General features: G+C 42.0%; 1 protein-coding gene across 1 annotated transcript; it reads left to right on the top strand.

Moving 5' to 3' along the window:
* Positions 1–3,700: 3,700 nt before the first annotated feature.
* LOC110000781 (forkhead box protein B1-like) lies at positions 3,701–7,438 on the top strand. Its single transcript, XM_020656136.3, has one exon. The coding sequence runs from the start codon at positions 4,154–4,156 to the stop codon at positions 5,096–5,098; it is 945 nt and encodes a 314-aa protein (XP_020511792.1). The 5' UTR covers positions 3,701–4,153; the 3' UTR covers positions 5,099–7,438.
* Positions 7,439–19,999: the final 12,561 nt, after the last annotated feature.

The following is a 19,999-nucleotide window of genomic DNA, read 5'->3' on the forward strand; positions in this document are numbered from 1 at the left end:
CGAGAAACACATAAATAGAAAAAAAATGCTGCACTCAGGAAATAAAACACATTTCTGACATTTATTTTGTTGCTTGACTTCTGGACGTGTTGCACTTTAAAGCCCGCTGTGTTTGAACAAAATGAGAGTAGCTTTTAAGAGCATTTATGATGCAGCAGTTAAACCCTTAAATATTGTCTTGATGAATTTTAAAATATGAATAAGATACAATACTGTACAAAACAACACAAATAGAAGTCCGATAGGCTTCCCAATTGAAGTGATTTCTTACTAAAGATTGTCAGCAAACTTCTGTGAGTTAGACGGTCACCCCTCCTCTGCTCTTTGTCGGTGTGTAAGATAAATAAATGTAACCTTTTCAGCTTTAAGAGACGCGTGAAGGGCTTGAAAACGTCACAATCTTCTGATCTGTTAATGTGAATGCAGCTCTGCTCTCTCTCTCTCTCTGAGTTTGTATCGTTCATGTTCTGCCGTTCTGTCCTGAACAGGCATGTCTTCTCTGCTTCTCCTCCTGAACGTGTTTCCTTCTGTGAGACGAGTCAGGCTGTAAATACAGTCTGCTACAGGCTGTCAGATCCCCCCCCCCCCAAGGCATTTTGTGATTTGTGACACGATGCTGTAATTAAATAAATAAAATAGTCCTGCTGCCTTCGTGTTCACCGCAGGCCGCTGAATGCTTAGAAAGTCATGTTGGAGGTGTCAGGGTTAAACTTCTTCTGAGCTGGATAAACAAATGAGTGATACAGAGAGAGAGAGTTTGTTGTCACACGGCCTCACAGCTGAAATAAAAACATAACACGAGTACAGATGAGGTGAAAAAATGAACGTGTGTGTTAATCCAGGAGAAGCTTGTTTGGTGTGTGTGAGGACATCATCTGCAAAACAAGAAGAGAGAGAACCAGTTATCTTTTTACACACACACACACACACACACACACACACACACACACACACACACACACACACACACACACACACACACACACACACAAACACACTGCTCATTATTGAACATGTTCTCGATGTTTATTAGTTTACTGTGTTTATTATTAATAGTAAAATGTCATCTTTTTGAAAGTAATGGTGGATGTTTGAATAAAGTTCTTTAATAAAACTTTATTGATTCCTGTAACGACGACAAACAGCAGCTTCACCCAAACAGATACACAGAGGAAGAAAAAATATATAATATCACAAAACTGAAAAAAAAAAAAAATGTTCTGTTGACAAAGACCATTAATTAAAGAAACAAACAACAATGCTCAGTTTGAAAGAAAGAACTCACATCCTGTTCTAAACAAACTCAAGAAGCTCGCTTTCTCACACATATGAAATGTTTTCAGTCAGAATCTGGACTCTAACTTATGTAGAAATAAAGTATTCTTTTTAGTTTTAATATCGTTTTATTATACTGGTTAAATAATATTACAGACTGGCTGCAAAGTTAACCATTTGAAGGATGACAAACCCAAACGTAAATATTAACACTGAATGTTAAATGTTATTATAACCATCGGACACACACACACACACACACACACACACACACACACACAAAATGGGCAGTAATATGATAATTTTAATAATTTTAATATCAAATATAAAGATAATAAACTGCAGCCTACAAATCTTTAGATGATTTTTAAAGAATCGGTTTGAAGCAACAGAAAGAGAAATAAAAAGCAGCGTCATCTTTAAGAAATCTGTCAACGTTTATTTTGGTTTCTACATTTTTTTGAACTTTTAAAATGAAAAAACAGTTAAAAAAAACACAAAATACAAAGAAGAGATGATGATTCATGTACTTCATGATAAACACTTTAAAATAACATTAAAGAAACATGTCTAATAATCATAAAAATCTTACATACATACTTGATATTTCAAACATGAATAATGATTTCTGTTCATGAATGAACTCTTCAGTGAACTTCTCTTCACGCTGCGTCTGTGTTTTCTGAGCGTGTCTCTGCATCCTGAACGCTCCCTGTCAGATTATCAGCTCAGAGGTCAAAGGTCAGACGTGTGAAAGTGGCTGTTTGGTGTCACCCCCCCCTCCTCCTGGTCCTCCTCCTCCTGGTCCTCCTCTTGGTCCTCGTCCTCCTCGGGCTCCTCGGGGAATATTAAACCTTCGGCCCGTCATGTTTAAATCGTCTCTCTGAAACATCATCACTCTTTGATTTCATCTGAGAGGAACCACAATAACATGTGTTGCCTTCAGGGACCACTACAAAGCGGGGAAATCATTATTTTCTCTTAAATCTGATAAAAATGTAAAAAAAAAAAAAAAGACAAAAACAAAAAAAGATCAAGAATAAATAAAGAGTTTTTTAATTTATGTAATTCTTTTTGTAAAACAAAACCCTTCTCAACAGACACGTCGTTCATTGATTATTGATTGTCTTGTAAATCTATGAAATGAATCAGTTTAACAATAAAGTAAGAGCTCTCACACTCCATTAAATCACGATTATCCTAATTATCATCATGGTGTCATAAAAAACGATTTAAAAAACGGACTCGTCTTCTTCTTTAGTGTCTGTTCATGTGACGATATTAATTAAGTACACGTTTTATTTTAGATAATTAAAATTAAAGTAATCACCTGAACGCACTCTCGTGTTAAAGTTGTATAAAATAATAACAACAATTATAATAATAATAATAATAAAAATAATAATAATGTGGACAGACGTCTCGCGTGTGTATGAACTGTTTCATATTTCTTCACAAAGAAAAGTAACAAAACTAAAGGATATATTCATAAAATAAATGATTTATAGGCCTAATAATTAAAAAACAAACATCAGACAACCTGAAAATAAATGTATAAATACAATAAATTATACTTGGAACAAAATGAAATGTTTTTAATTTCTCTCTTAACATCAGGCCCTAATGGTTTCTGCTTAAAGTGTGATTAAAAAATGTGACATTTTGTCCTTTAAATAAATTAAATGTTCTTCAGTCTGTTGAGAAGCGTCCGTGATTAAAAGCAAGTGAAGGTAATTAGGGTTAAAATTCACCGATAAAAGGAGCAATTAAAAAATAAAACGAATGTGCCATGAATGAAAATGTGCGATGATCAAAGTTAATTTGTTTCTACTAAGAATCTAAGAAACTCAGCTCTTCTTTATCTGTAATTAAAAAACAATAATAATAAATGTGTTAAAGAATTAAAGATAAATACGTGGAAACGTCTGAGTCTCGTTGTCATGCTCTGTGATTTGTTTGCCGCGCGGCAGCTTCAGCTCGCAGCTGTTAAAGAAAAAAAACCCGACATAAAACAGAAACAAAGCAAATTGCCATTAAAGCCGCTCAAACAGCAGCTCTCAGTGGATCTATTTGTCAATGCAAATTGTTGGGGGGCTCCGAACACCCCCCTCAACCCAAACACACACACACACACACACACTCATACACTTCCAATACACACACAAACGCGCTGCGCGTAAAGTGTGTCCAAACATACCTCCACATGGCGCAGCGCTGCTCCGTCACAAACATCCCCGATAATCAGGCTTCATGCGCGGCTCTGCTCTGCTCTGTTTGCCGCCGCAGCTTCAAATGAAAATGTCTCGTGTTGGCTCAGTGCGTCCATGTAAATACGTGTAAATGAAACCACATTGTGCCCCCCCCGTTCCCCCCACTCCCCCCTGAGCCCCCTCCCTCCTCCTCCTCCTCCTCCTCCTGGATGTGATCATGTGATAGTGATAGAAGTGGCCCATTAATGAAGCTCTTCTCCGGGGGTCTTTTCTGCTGCTGTCACCGCCGTCCAGCCCGCACACGGGACACACCGGGACAGGGACATGGAGGAGGCAACAGCCGCTTAGCGCAGCTCAGCAGCAGGGCAGGAGGAGGACGGACACCGCGCTGCACCTGCCGGGGACTCGCAAGCAGACAGGAGGAGAGGAGAGGAGGAACCAGCCGCTGCCTCTGCAACTTTTCTTTTTTTTTTTAACTTAACGGCGGAGTTTTGGCTCAGACGGGGCCATGCGTGCCAAACACCAGGCAGGTTTCTGTCCGCGGGTAAAGGTGTTTTAAAGAGTTGGGAGTGTTGAGGCAAAGTTTGGGAAGAAGTGATTTTTTTTTTTTCTGCTCTTATTGGCGGACTGTCTGAAGTCTCCTCATCCCGGCCCGGTTCAGCAGCATAATGCCTCGCCCGGGGAGGAACACCTACAGCGACCAGAAGCCTCCGTACTCGTACATCTCCCTCACGGCCATGGCCATCCAGAGCTGCCCGGAGAAGATGCTCCCGCTGAGTGAGATTTACAAGTTCATCATGGACCGGTTCCCGTATTACCGGGAGAACACGCAACGGTGGCAGAACTCTCTGCGCCACAACCTCTCCTTTAATGACTGCTTCATTAAGATCCCGCGCAGACCGGACCAGCCCGGCAAGGGCAGCTTTTGGGCTCTGCACCCGAGCTGCGGCGACATGTTTGAGAACGGGAGTTTTCTGCGGCGCAGGAAGCGCTTTAAGGTGGGCAGCATGCAGGCCACGGATCATCTGGCGCCCAGCAAGACCCAGGACGCCGCTCACTACCTGCAGCAGCAGGCCAAGCTGCGGCTCAGCGCGCTGCACGCCGCCGCGCACCTCCCGCAGATGCCGGCTGGATACAACCTGAGCTCCGTGTCTCAGCCGTCCGGCTTCAAACACCCGTTCGCCATCGAGAACATCATCGCCCGAGAGTACAAGATGCCGGGCGGGCTGGCGGCCTTCTCCACCGCCGGGTACCCGCTCCACAACCAGCTGACCCCGGCCTGGCCGCACATGTACGGCTCCGGCATGATGGACACCGCGACCCCTATCTCCATGGCAACCAGCGATTATTCAGCCTATGGCATGCCGCTGAAGTCTCTCTGTCACAGCGGACAAACTCTGCCCGCCATCCCAGTACCCATTAAACCCACGCCCACCTCCATGGCGGGCCTGCCTGGGCTGCCCACACACATCCCGGCTTTCCTCGCGAACTCGCCCCAGTCGCTGAGCCCCACATCCCCGCAGACAGCAGCCGGGCAGAGCAGCCCGGTCGCGCCCGGAGAGGCGCTGTCCTCCTCGGCCTCCGCGCTGCAGCCCGCGGTGACGGTGCACTGACGGGGACTCTCAACACTTTTTATAAAGACTTTGAAAAAAAAGAGACTAAATGAAATAATAACTTTGCAACTCCAAAGCAGTGTTTCAACTCCGTGACGAGAATGTGAGGACGTGCGATCATTATTTTTTAAATATTTTTTATTGTGTTAATTTCTCTGAAGAAAAAAAAAGAATCCATCATCTCACCCTGAACATGTTTAACCGTCATGTAAAGAAACAGCAGGCTGACATCAGATCTTCAGCAACAATTATAATACATTTATTAATTGTGAATCTGTCATTTAAAAACCCCTCTAATGATTTTTAATGGTTTCATTTGAATTCCTCCCCAGCAGACAGACTCGGGGCTGCGGGTCGGATCGTGACAAATGATCCGGATCTTTTGTGTTTGGAGTCTTTTCTTCTCACACTCAAAGAAGTCTCTCAGATTAATGACTCTTTAACTTTTCTGCACTCGGGCCTCTCTGCTGTTTCTTTTCTGCGAACGAAAACAAAAGTTCAGCCGAAAAGGAAATGCGTTTTTCACTCTCTGGACTGTCCTCTGAAAATAACAGGACAATTAAAAATAATGCAAACCAAATAATCAGGCAGTCGTTTTTATTTTTTATTTGAGAGTATTTGACTGAGGCATTAAAAACAAATTTAAAAAAAGGAAGATTTGAAATTTTATTTTGAAAGTCCAAAAATGTAGAATTTTTTCGTTTTGAGAAAAACGTAAAAAATGTAAAGTTAAATTGTAGAAAAAAATATTCCTGTATTTCAGTTCGTTTGATTTAAAATAACAAATGCAGAAAATCTGATTTCTTTCTCAAAATGACAACTTTATTGAAATGCAAAAAACATTTAAAAAAAAATCTTCCTCTTAATTTGTTACCTGACATTAACACTCTGACATTTTGTTTCTATTTTTTAAGTGTTTTTATTTGTAATTCCACGTGAACAATTGCAGCGAGGAGAAGAAAAAAACTAGACTTGAAATCATATATTTATGTCAGAGCTTCTGTTTCAAAAAGAACAACAACACTGGAGACGTTCTGTCGACTGTCTCTGATGCACTTTTCAAACAAATTAAATTAGATGTTTTTTATATCGACAGCCATGTTAAAGATCTTTTTTTTTTCTTTAAAAAAAAAAAGCTGTAAAATGACCTGCTGTCTGTGTATTTGTAAACTGCTGCATGCTCCTCCTGTCTGAACAAGTGAACTGTTTCAGTGTTTGTACGTTTTGTTTGAGCTGAAAGCATCAAAAGCATCTAAAGCATGAACATGAACGCTGGGACGCTGATTCCCTCGATCTGTCTGCTCATCCAGATCCATTAAAATGACCTTCCTGGGAAAAACACACAAAACAGAAAAGAGGCCTTTTATTCACCTGTACACACACACACACACACACACACACACACACACACACACACACACACACACACACACACACAGCTAACAGGTGGTCTTCTTTCTGAGACTTTCTTGTCCTCTTTATTTTATAGACAATCATTGTAAATTTCTCTCCCTTTATGTGACAGCTGGGGTTACGAGTGATGTTTTAATCATCTCATAAAAAAATGTCTTGGTTTGAGAAGCTCGAGAAAGCCGACGGTTCCTGCAGAAGAATGTCAAGCTCTTGTCTTTTAGATCAGAGGTTCTCAACTCGCCTGGCCTCGAAACCCAGCTCCAACTCCTCTGTTAAAAAAACGCAACCCAAATTTCAGATACTGAAAAATTCTGCAGTTTGGATCTCAATCGTTACAAAAAATGTCCCAGAAAGAAGAGACTGAACAAAATTAACACTTTTTCTTTTTCCAGGCTCACATTTGCGACCCACTGAAAATGGCTCCACGACCCACTACTGGGTCCCGGCCCACCAGTTGAGAACCACTGTTTAAGATAATACTTAAAGGACAAAGCAGAGAGAGTCATAAAGTATTCTTGCTTACTGACACTTTCAGATTGAAGGATCTTGTTTCACATTTTTCTGAACTCATGATCAAAAATTTGACCTGAGCTTCTTTAAAAAGTTACATTTTGACTTTTTTTTTATCATGTCAGCATCTGTGATGATTGTGTTTTAATACATCTTCACACCAGCTGCAGAATTTTCTTTACATGCAGGAACATGTTTGTGTGTGTGAATCCTTCCAAAGGTGTAGAAGAAGAAGCACACCTGCAGAAAACATTCATACTCAAAAGTTCTTCTCCTATCGTGTTTAAACAGATTTTCACTAAAGCGTTTTAAAATCATTTTGTGTATCTGTTGTTTGATTTTTAAGTATTTCAAAGACTCATCGAGGGACGGACATTACAGATGAGCTGCTTTAAATGTGTTAGCCGTCTACTCGCTCCGTACTCGTCCCTCTACAAATAAACATGAAATAAAATAATCAATACATTTAAACTCTCCTGATAACTCACAGCAGCAGAGTCACTTCTTTAGTTTTACAGAAACAGAGCAGCGATGGAAAGTGACAGAGTACTTAAGTCCAATTTTAAAATGCTTTAAAAGACTTTGACTTTATCTGACAGATTTAGATCTTTTACAGTGAGATTTAAAAACATTTAAGTCACATCAAGCAGAATTTTGTTTTATGAGTTAATCAAATATTATGGTTTCATTTAACTTAAGAGTGCGTGTGTGTCAGGATGTGAAATAGTTAAAAAGCAGCTTAAATCATTTCAAGAGTAAAATGCTGATTATAAAGGAATGCATCAAAGAAATAGGATAATATACTTCTTACAGTAAAAAACATTTCCAGGGGTCACTGTTCAAGCTGAGCACTTTCACCTTCAATCAATCAATCATTATTTGTAAAGCGCCAATTCATAACAAGTGTTATTTCGAGACGCTTTACAAAAAGAGCATATTGGATAAGATGCAGGAAGATTTCTCCTCCTTTGTATTCCTGGCGTTCCTGTTGTCCACACTTCCTCACCGCTGAGGTGGAGGTCGGAGCAGGCCGTGCATGAATGAGGACGGCGGTGGTTGTGGGGACGACACAGTCTGATGGTGGTGGCTGGGCGTCAGGGACGACGGGTGGTAGTAGTGTCAGATCACCTCGCTGAAGGTTGAGGGAGCTCCGTCTCCTCGAGAGCCCGGCCTTGAATGCTTTAAATGCTCTTTGCTGACAGTTCTGATGAGTTTTTGTAACTTGTAGAAATCTGCCACAGAGGCATTTTTTTTACTTGAGTATAGCCTTGCGGTTATGTTGTGCGCTGCACGTCCACAAGTCCGCGTTGCAGCTGCCGTGGGTTCGAATCCGACCTCGGCCCTTTGCTGCATGGTGTCCCCCGCTCTCTTCCTAACATCTCCTGTCTCTCTTCAGCCGTCCTGTCCAATAAAAGCAAAAAGACCCCAAATATATAAAGTTAAAAAAGACAGTTTGTGACGGCCAAAACGTTAACTTTAAGACTCCATACCGGTCGTTCACTGACTAACACAGTGGCTACATCCACTTTATAGATGCAGCCTATGATGTGGACTTAAGATATCTAAACTTAGTATGTCAGATGAGTCAGCGTGGGTTTGATATCCTAAATATTCTGCAGTTTTCTTCAAATTCTTCCGGAAAACAAAAACCCTGAAATGTGTGTAAACGTGTCTTATTGCATTATTGTGTATTCCTGTTTGCTCATCAGAGACTGGAGCCACTCTTCAAAAATGTGTATTCATTCAAAGTTTGAAAATATCCTGCTGAATGTCGGCGCTGTGGACTCTCAGAGGTTATATATAACATGTGTCTCAAAGTGTCCGTTTTCTGTCTTGTGTGTGCGTTCGGTTTAATCGACTCTGCGCTGCAGTTTCTCTAAATGCTGAAAGACGACAGACAGCTCCTCTGCACGGAGAGAAAAGCTCATGTGAAGAGCTTTTTTTTTTTTTTTTTTTTTTTTCCATTCGTCCACAGTGACGGAGGTCTGGTGTGTAAACACTGGCCGGTTTGTGGAGAGCGGGTGAATTAGCAGCAGGCAGCGTCTGGGCGGCCGTAAGGGATTAGCCAGTTAACACTTCCCTGGTGCCAAACACAATTGTGTGCCGTCAGTGTGTATAGGTCTTTGAGTGTGTTGCCGAGAGACGGAGACTGTTACCGTAAAAATGTCACTTTCTGGATGCCCCCCCCCCTGCTCCTCCTCGTCCCCCCCCCCCCTCCCTCCCTCCCTCCTGAGCTTTGTGACCACACAAGTAAAACAAATGACATTTAAACAGGAAAACTCTCGCCTGCTGTTATTGACATTCCTGCTCAGAGAAGAAGAGGGAGGACTTAAAAAAACACAAAACAGAAGAAACAATCCTGCTTTCAAATATTTACTGAAGAAGGAGGAATCAAGTGTTCGGCTCTGACACACACCGAGGCTTTCAGAGGACGAGGAGGAAGACGGAGGAGGAAGAGAGAGAGTGAGGACGAGATGATGATGAACGTCCTGATGCTCTGTTGGGATTCTGAAGTGACACAGAGGAGGCCTGAAGGGATGAAATCACACTCCTGTTATGACTGTTCTTCTGATTGATATTTTCATTCCCCAGAGTTTCACTCTGACGCTACATTCATCATAAGCCGTTATTTATTTTATACTCTTCGTCTTTTCTGCAGGAGCCATTCAATGCAGTTTAACTTGTTTATTCTGTCCTTTTTTTCATGTATTAAACCCCCTCAGAGAACATGAATGTGTTTTCTAAAATAAGAAAGAAGAAAGAAAGAAGATTTCACTTTAGCCATGTTCTGTTGGAAGCTGTTTACAAAAAATACATTTATGGCAATTTTATTTAATCGGGTAATTAACCCACTGAGATCAAGATCTCTTTCGCGATGGTGACCTGGCCAAGAGGGCAGCAACACTCGTCTCTATATATACTATATATATTATATATACTCGTCTATATTTCATATTTCAATAATATTCAAGTATCTCATGATGCAGGTGGCCCCCCGAGTCCTTGACACAACCGGCCCATTGTGAGTGTGAAACAATACTCCTAATTCTGTCTTCAAAAGAGGTTAAACGTTTAGTTATAATAGAGGAGTGAAAATGTGTTTTCATTGTTTTTATACCTGCAGCATCGAGAAGAAGACTCACCTCGAATGAACTCACTGAAACTAAGAGTTTAATAACCACAACGTTTCGAGGAAAATCAACTTCCAACATGTTCAACTGATTCCAGAACGGCGTCATACATGAGTCCCAGTGTGTCAATTCACCTTGCTTCATGGCAATGCGTGGGAGCTCCACACATACACACACACACACACACAGTCACACACACACACACACACACACACACACACACACAGTGCTGTTCTCCCCCGCTGGCTCCCCCACTGATCCTGCCTCTCCTCTGTAAGGCTGCGGAGGGGGGATCACTGCGTTCCATGTTGATTATTAAGATTATTTTCATGATAAATCCAATCTGCAACATTTTGAAGTAATGTCCTTCGTTTGGACACATTTTGTCTTTAGGGAAGACGACACAGAACAAAAAGAAGTCAAATGTAAACACTCCGGGGAAAAAAAAAAGTTATTTATTTTCTACTGTTTCAGACAAGTTCATTTCTACTTTAAAACTAAAATGTGTCGTTTTTTCATTTCAAGCGATGTTCTGATTTCAGTTTGAAATATTCAATAAATAGACTCCAATTAGTTCATCAGATATGAACTCTTTCATTAGAATACACATCCCAGCTTTAATAGTTGAGCATATTAACAGTAGAGAACATGTCAGTGAACTATGAGGGCAAAAAAACAAAATAATCGTTCATTCATCAAAATGAATTGATACTATTATCAATATCCATATTATCAATATTATACTATTATGTCATATCGCCCAGCCCTAGCCGAACATCACAGGTGTGTAAATGTGGCGCCTTGAAAAAGCAGACTGAATACTGCTGTTTAGAAATCTGAACACTTCCGATACCAAATACTGGTTTTATGCTAAATCTGTAATGGGATGTTTTCAGAGTTGTTAGGGGGTTATTTCTGACAGCTAAACAACGAGACGATAAGATAAAAGAGTGGAAATTCAAGTGTTGTAGCATTTAAAAAAACGAGAAGAAGAACGAGCATTCAAAAACTCCTAAAAGCCGAAGAGAGCTGCAGGTCTGGTTTTCTATACTGGATATGTTTTTCAGAATGTTTTGCTTTGTCCTCTGGTCGTCCTAATACAGTCTCTTTCTTTTCACTCTGATGTTGCTGCACGTAAAGAAAAAGCTTTCAGCTATCGTTGACATCATCACACAGTGATATCATTCTGTAGTTTCAGTCGAGTGAAACGGGACTGGACGATATTCAGGCGTTAAATATCACAAACACATTTAAAGTTTAGAATCAGCTGGATGTCAGACAGCAGTGTTGGAGCTGTAATTAATCACAAGCGCCGCGCTGCCGTTTGTGTTCCTTAATTAGAGACTTCAGGTGGAGGCGTGACAGCGAGGCGTCCAGGACTCTCTCTCATAGAGCACTAATTAACAAACAGATTCTGTGAGGAGAGAGCAGACTGAGGAGGAGAACGAGGAGGAGCGGAGAAGGAAAATTATGTTAATGATAATGGTAGCGATGATGATGACACGTCGGCGCACAGAGTGTCCCGCCCTCGCCAGCCAGGCAGCGACATTCCTTGTTTGCATTGATGGATGAATTCATTAGATGATGAAATGCTGTGAAAGAAAAGTACTCTCATATTTGTGGAAGTGAGACATGAGGAAGTTACTCTGCAGGAGGTGAGAGAGAGACGGATAGTGCTTTCACACTTGCAGAAAACTCCTGAAAAACTTCAGATATTTACCGGAGGAGCTGCACGTGTGAAAGCAATCAGACACATGTTTCACTCTGACTTCACCCGGAGTTTCTCCTTCCAGACCCCTCGTATTTTTTCCGCAGAAAGTCCGAGTGAGCTGATGTGAGAACGCAGCAGAATATTATCAGGAGAATTCACCTGGAGCCAATAGGAAGGGGGAGTGAAGTTTATATACTGTGACTGCTGCACGCGACCACTTTGATCTCCATGCATGTACTTAAGCAGAGCATTATGTTTTCTGTTCGTCAGTATGTTGTTCTCCTCTCTTTTGTGGATGTTTTCATTCCATTGGACTACACATAGCATTGATATAAAGGCAAATATTCTCATCATAGCGTCGTATAGCTGACTCTGTTGCTTCGTCTGCTACTTCCACGTTGTTTAGTGTTGTGCTTACTCTCTGATGTACGTCGCTTTGGATAAAAGCGTCTGCTGAGTGAATTGTAACATTAGGGAAGTCTTAAAATCACAGAAAGTGGTTAGTGCGCGCGCCCCATGTGTGGAGGCTGTAGTCTTCCAAGCGGGCGGCCCAGGTTCGAATCCAGCCTGTGTCTCCTTTCCCACATGTCATTCCCCACTCTCTCTCTCCTTGACTTCCAACTCTATCCACTGTCCTATTAAAGGTACAAAAAGCCCCCAAAAAAATCTTTAAAAAAAAAAAAAAAGAATCACAGAAATCTACTTTTACAGACGTGCTTATAAAAGGAGACAAATGCAAACGTTCATGCATTACGTCTTAATTAACCTTCACTTTATCAGCATGTAGACAGTGGAAGAATCTTCCTCTGGCAACACAGTCAGAAGAAACAACTTTTTCTGAGCCCTGAATGAAGTTTCTCTTTCGGTGCTCTCACACATGCACAGACTTCCTGAAGTCTTTGGTATGAGTGGCCCTGATCTGTTACTTATTTTGACCTCTGATATGATTCCTGAGTTACCTGCTGAGCTGACACTCCTGGTCCTGTTGTGTCCTGAGGCGTTGATTGACCCCTCACTGTCCTGATGTGGAAGCTGCTTTTCCTGTTAAAACTGATCCAAACCCCCTCAGGGCTGATGTGGCCTTTTTTTCCCCCATCTGGAGGAACATATAGTTCTAGTCCTTTTCTCTCGGTTAATGTTTTTTTTTTTTTCCCTCCCGACAATAATCTACGACACCTCATCAATCTGCACATCTTTTCCCTTTAAGCGCTGGGCTGGTTTTTGGCACCTCGGCCTCTCGCGGCAGCTTTGAAGTGTCCTTGTTAGGTGTTAGTTTACGGCCGACTGCTGCAGATAAGATTCCTGAATGGGTCGTAAATTAAAGTCGTCGCACACAGGATAAAAACAAAGCTGCAGGCAAAAGTACACAGAGGTCATTAAAACCTGACTGAGTCTGTTATCACCTGACACATTCTCCAAATACAAGAGGAGCACTTAAACAGCCAAACAACAACCTGCTGCATGGAGACCTGCAGGCAGATTGAAGGGAAGAAGAGTTCTGAAGTGGCAACTATTAATGAGTTTATATAAATCAAACTATGAGCAACAAATGCAATGGTTTGATTAGGACCAAAGGCTTCTTTATTTTGTGCAAGAAGGCCTGAGCCTGAGAAACAGGCCGCTGAAAAGTTCCAGATGTTTACTATAAATGACCGGCTCAGATTTGTACAAGTGACAGCGTAAGGAGGGATCACTCCAGAGATAAAAAAAAAAAAAAAAAAAAAAAAAAAAACATACAGCCAAACAGAAATTTGATAGATTAGAAAGCAACAGCTGCGTGTCTATTTGTCTACCACTATAAGCGATCATGTAGCTACCAAGATGTTCTGCAAGTTAAAATCAGTGTTTTAGTCAATGGAGTCTGGTTGTAAAGAACAAACTGACGCCTGCTTCTGATTTTTTTTAAAAAGAAAAAAAACTTAACTTAACTTAAAAAGTTAACACACAGTTTGTTTACATGATGTTCAAAAAAAGTCGATTAATTGTGTTTGTCAGAATTTAAAGTGAACTTTTAAAATACATGAAACATGTTGGTCTGAATGAAATCCTGCTAGGTCGAATTTCTAGAACCTCTTCCAGGTTTTCGCCTCAATCGGACACAAACTGGTGGAGGCATTTTACGCATGTTGTTCCCATGCTGGGCTTTGAGCCGGAAGTCAAACAGCATAAATGTGAAGAAGATAGTCTGGGAAAAAAAAACAAACAAGATGAAGGCATCGACATGGCGAGCGCTATAGAGCAAGAACAACGCCATTTTCAATCACAATTTAGACAGAAGTTGTCCATGATTTCACCGATTTACAAACAGTCAGTTTGGTGCTTCCTAACTTGTTTGTTCCAAACCACGAAAAAAGTCTATAGTAAGTAGCTGAAAGGGGGCATATCACCACCCACTTCAGTGGAGTCGCACATACTTTTGTTAATAAATCCATTCTTAACCAGTGCTTGTATACTGGGACGAGGACAATAATCCAGTAAAACGACCTAATGGAGCTATAACTGTAGCTTGACTGTGAATGTAAACAAACTGACTTTGGGGATTCTTTCATTCTGTCACACACTGAGGATTTAAGACCTGTCAGACTTTAAGTGAATATATTTGAGTGGGCACATGATGTCATCACAGCTCTTTTCATGGACGCCGGTTGATGCAATGCACTGAAGCTATTCCCAAACTTTTTGTCCCTATTTGCCACTACCACCTCAAAACTGGAGAAAAGGGCCCAAGCTTGACAACCATCCTGCTTAGACTAGTTTAGTCAAATGTTTTTGCTTCCTTCCACCAAACCTCTTTTTGATTGCGCGCTTCTTGTTCTCATGCAGACTCGATTAAATCATTTTTGGTGTAAAAATGTTTGTCATTACACTTTGTGCAGAATTTTTACAGTCTGTGAGTTCAGTAGTTCGCCAGGACAGTTTACGGTGTTGAACCCACCTGACGGCTGCAGGGAGCGACAGCCGAACCCTCCCCCCCCCCACACCCCCTCCTCCTCCTCCTTCTCCTCCTCCTCATCATGCACAGGTGCGTTATGGGAGGGCGGAGCTGCCTGCCACAAACCATTTAGAGAGTAGAGGAGAGGGGTTAGTTAGTGGGCGTGTGAAAAGAAAACGACACTAATTCATTGGCAATAAAAAAATCCCCCCCCCCCCCCGCTCCTGTTCCCAGGCAGTGCTGTTCTCAGCAGCTCCACCCCCCCCCTCCCCTCCCCTCTCCCCCGTCCTCCCCCGTCCTCCCACGACTAATTGTCAGACATGTGGGGGAGGAACCTGCCGCTGTGCCAGCAGCCTGCACCCAACACGGCTAATAAGCATCATAATAAACAAACTATGAAACAATGAGGGTCACTGCTGATGTCTCAAAGGTGGCTGACAAAACACAAATCCAAAATCAATAAAGACATGTTTCTGTATCATTGAGGACGAACGATTTGAAGAACACATTAGGTTAGATTTCTTCCTCCAAACTGCCTAACCCTAACCTCTAAAGTATTACTAGAATTAAATTAACTAGCACAAAAGGTACGCAAAACACTGAATCACTGCTGAATGAAGGTAATCAAAATGTTAAATACTTAGATACTTTACATGTTTTCAATGATCATATCAAAAAGTACAGAAGCGGCAAAGAATTACAAGAACTTCACAGGACCGACGCTTATAAAGGAATGAATCCCTCAAAAACTGCAAGCAAACTCCTGTGCATTGTGTGAAATTGCACCAATACACTGGAAACGCTGCCATTGAATTGTGCCGGTTAGACAGTTTGGAAGAAATTGCTTGCAATTGAAAACAAGAAATCCTTGAATATCTGGGGCATCGAGCTTCTATTTCTGTTGCCTTGGTGTGTGTGTGTGTGTGTGAGAATGGTGGGTTAATACAAGTTTTCTGAGGAGAAGGAGTTGTAGTTGTGATGGAGGCATGTACCTGATCACATTTTTCAGCCTTTTGAAAATAAGAAGCAGCTCTGCAGTGAAGCTTGTGCAGAGTTTAATACCAGCACAGAGTCTGCTAAAGTTAGCATCGCTAACATCTGCGGTACGACAGAAGGCAGCAGCCAGCTAGTCCACAATGAAGTCTGGGAGCAATCTAAGATCTCAGACGTCCCCATCGTGATTCAGAAGACTCTGATATGTTCCACACACAGCAGCAAACCTCCACAGTACGAGTTTCCTCAGCTTCTCCAGGAGACATTTGCTTGATTATCTCTTCAATGCAAAAAGTCGTTTGGTGCCAATTTGTTTTAAATCTCATATTTAGCATCTTGAAGTTTTCAGAGTTGAAACTCCTCTCAGGTGTTTTGTTCATGGGTCGGAGGCTGGTGCATTGGGGGAGTTACTCAGCTCATTTCCCCCCAAAAAATCCAAATTAGGCAACAATGATAAGGAGATATCACAAACTCTAGGGGGATCAGGTTTGCTTTCTTGAGTCAGAACAAAACATGTGTACAGTAACTGTGTTGCTTTGATTGATGCAGTTAGAAATCGAAGATGCAATGGGGTCTTACGATGTATGAAGAGGGTCTTCAAAAAGGTCTTAAAAAGTATCAAATAAAATTCAGATTTTCTGTTTATACTCTGTCAGGGATTTTGAATTATGTTTGAATTTAATTTAGGAAATGAGTAGCATTTTATTTTCCTTTAAAAATATTCATTTAATAAAGTATTCATTAGTATATAAAGCAGCAGGAAGAAAAAGATGTACATTTGTTTGAAGTTAAATTTCTGTACAAAAACCTGTGTGTGGAGCGTAGGCCGGGGTCACACCAGGTGAGACATAGAGCGCTGACCCGTTCAGACAGACATTAATACCACTTCATCCTTGTTGCAGCGTGATCGACTCACACAAAGAAACACACGGGGGGGGGAAGCCTTGTTATTTGGGTCACACATGAAATCAAACAGATTCACCTCTAGCTGAGACGGATGATTTATTCAGATGCTGGCAGCCGGTCTGCACGGCGACAGATTGTGTTCTTGGTGATCTGCCTGACAGCGCCGAAGGGAAACTACGAGACGAGGCTCTGCAGAGACACAGAGACCCCGAGTCTAGCTTAGCTTAGCTCAGAGACCGGGTGTTGGGAAATCCTTCCTCTGACTGTTTCTCTTTTTGTCATACAGTTTGTTGAGGTGGTCAAGAAACACGACAAAGCATCCAATGACAAAACTCTTTCGATATCTTCCTTTATCTTCTCATTTAGCTAAATGAAGCTAATCACATCCTGGGCTTTGGGCTGTACTGGATGAGTCTTCTGATTATGAGGGGGGGGGGGGAAGGGTTTCACAAAAAGCTGTTTTAGGCCCTGTGTCTTAAAACCTTGTTTTCTATGAGTAGAGAGCATTTGCAACAGAAAGCGGCCGGTTGGAGAAAAAGCGTTTTTTTGTGCGGCTGCTCCAAGCGCTCAAGTTGAAAATCTTTTAACTTTTCAGAAAGGCGCTGTTTTTTATTTATTTATTTATTTTTTGGGGTTTTGTGCCTTTATTGGAGAGATAGTTCCCCGTTTTTAAGCCGCCTACTGATCGTGTATAGTACCCACAACCTCTTTGATCGTGAAATAAACGATCTCAAATATAGAACAAAAGTCAGGGAGCAGTGTTTTACATACAGCGGCCGTTGTCAACAGACTGTTGTCATAGAAACAGGACGGCCGTGCAGCGCTTTTCTTCTCAGTGCCATAAGCAGTGCTTCATGCAAACGCTACTGAGTGCACAGCCAGCGCTATTCTGCCTGGAAAAAAAACGCTTAATTGTGAGCACGCTTTCTGTAAAAAACACAAATCAACATGATCTCTGAGAGTGAAACATTTCCACATGAAGAGTGTTAAGGCATACGGGTGATGAGTGGGATGTTCAGTCCATATCTTAGGAAGTTCAATCTGGAGATTTGACTTCCACCCTCACTGAGCGTCTCTTTTTGCTCTCTGAACTTCCCTCTGTGGCAGTGATTAATGTCACCTCTGTAGCTGCTGGCAGTTCACTCTGCAGTTGTTGTGAAGCTCTTTAAAGTTTGGGGAAAAGTTTCCTCGACTGATGGAGTCAGTCTCTTCATGACAGCAGCAATCAGGGACATTTTTGTTGACGCTGAGTTATGATCCCAGCGCACGTCTGCTTTGATGTTTGTTTCTGCGGCGACCATGTTAACACCCCGAGAAAAGCGCGGGTCAACAAGTCGAAGTTAACTCGCAGGTGAGTTATCAATCAGCGGATTCACTCTTTGTCACGCTATCAAGCCAAGGTGTCAACAAGTAGACAAAAAAAATGTTTTGAGCCCCATCAGAGACTTTCTCTCTCTCTCTCTCTCTCTCTCTCGCTCACTCTCTCAGCCGCCATGACACACACGATAAAAACGTGCCCCTCTGACAGGGAGAGTCTCCCGCTGTGAGGAGCGTGTGTGAACAGGTCAGGAGAATCTCCAGAGCAGTCCTCCTGAAATGATCGAGGTATTTTCCGGAGTGCATGTGGGAAAACGGCAAACAATCTGGTTCGTCCAATGTCAAATAAAAATCTATCCCTGATTTCTAACTCTATCCACTGTCCTATCTCTCCATTAAAGGCTTTATATGCGATTTTTTTGATCCAGCAGATGTCGCCCTTGAGCACCAGCATGAAACCAAAACCACTGCTGCATTGTTGTGTTAGCATGCTAATGCTAGCGATCTTCATTATGCTGGTATCTTCACACTGCATGTAAATTTACCTGAAATGAGCGTGATGTAGAAACACAGTTAAGCAGTGAGTACAGTATGTTATTCTTCTTTTCTCTCGTCCCTCAATTAAACAACTTTTATACGTGAGGGGAGGAGTCAGCCGGCCGTCCAGGCGATGTAAACAAACAGAAAGTATGACTCTGAAAACATCACAGACAGTGGGACTCGGGTGTTACACCCATTGTAGACAGTCGTGACTCACAGAGTTATTTTCAGAGGATATTCTTGATTTCTATTATATTTAAGTGTGAAAAATGTATTTAATTTAAAGTCACAAAAAGCCCCCCAAAAAATCTATCGATCACAATATTTATTTAATTATGGGGCGCAAAGAAACAGAAAGAATGAGAGAGACTATAAGGTGGAAATATTCTGGACGGAAGCAGATTTAAAATCCATGTAGTTAAGCGTTGTGGTTGTTGTGCCCCACGTATAAAGGCTTTAATCCTCATTGCAGCGGCCATGGGTTCAAATCCGGCCTCGGCCATTTGCTGCATGTCGTCCCCCCTCTCTCTCCTACTAACACTTCCTGTCTCTCTTCAGCTGTCCGATCCAATAAAAGTTTAGTAGCCCCCAGAAAAAGTCAGGTCAACCATTCTAGCCTTAATGTGACAAAGCGAAAGAATGAAAGACCTGGAGGACTGGAGGTGCTTCATTGATCCCTAACTGGGAATTGTCGTGTTACAGAAGGATTAGTTAGAGTTAGGAGTTCCTCCACTCAACAGTTATACATTATTTTAAAGCTTTCCAAAAAAATCAAGAGTCAGGTATATGTTCAAATCATCCAATCGCTCCCTTTATCTTTCAAAATCTGAGACCATATCTGCTTCTGGACGATTGGACATCGGGCTCACTGACCCTCCCACCGCCGGCGTTCAGACGCTGGCAGGTTTAGGGTTTGTGGGTGGTGATGGTGGGTTTTGGGGTGTTGTAAATTTGGCCCAGTGACCACAGCTCGGTGTCCAGGAAAAAGCATGCACCATCAAAGCCCGGGCCTCTTTCCTCTCCTCCTTTCTTTGCTTTGTTTTTGTCTTTTTTTATGGCCCACCGTCCTGCACCTGCAGGCTTTTTATCAGGCGCAGAGGACGAGCCCAGGCCGCACACATTCCCATTCACGCGTACAAGGAGAAGATTAGGTCCAATTCAGCCTCCTTTCACTCTGCTGAGCCTGAATGACACGATGAGGGGAGGGAGAAAAGATCAACTGAAAGGACTCCTCTGGTGGTTTCTGCTCCTGAGGGGTGAAAGGCAGCGCGGGGAGAGAAAACAGAAGCTATTGTGTTCGACTTAAGTGCTAATTCACAACTCATTCCTTTTAATGCACTTGTGAGACTCTTTTAATTGTCTGAGTTTGCATTCAAATGGTCTTTAATGACACTCTTTTTTTAAACTGTAATAGAAACAAGTCCTGTTTAAACACTGGAGCGTCTCTA

This window comes from Labrus bergylta, chromosome 3 (assembly GCF_963930695.1).
Source record: "Labrus bergylta chromosome 3, fLabBer1.1, whole genome shotgun sequence".
Lineage (NCBI taxonomy): Eukaryota > Metazoa > Chordata > Actinopteri > Labriformes > Labridae > Labrus > Labrus bergylta.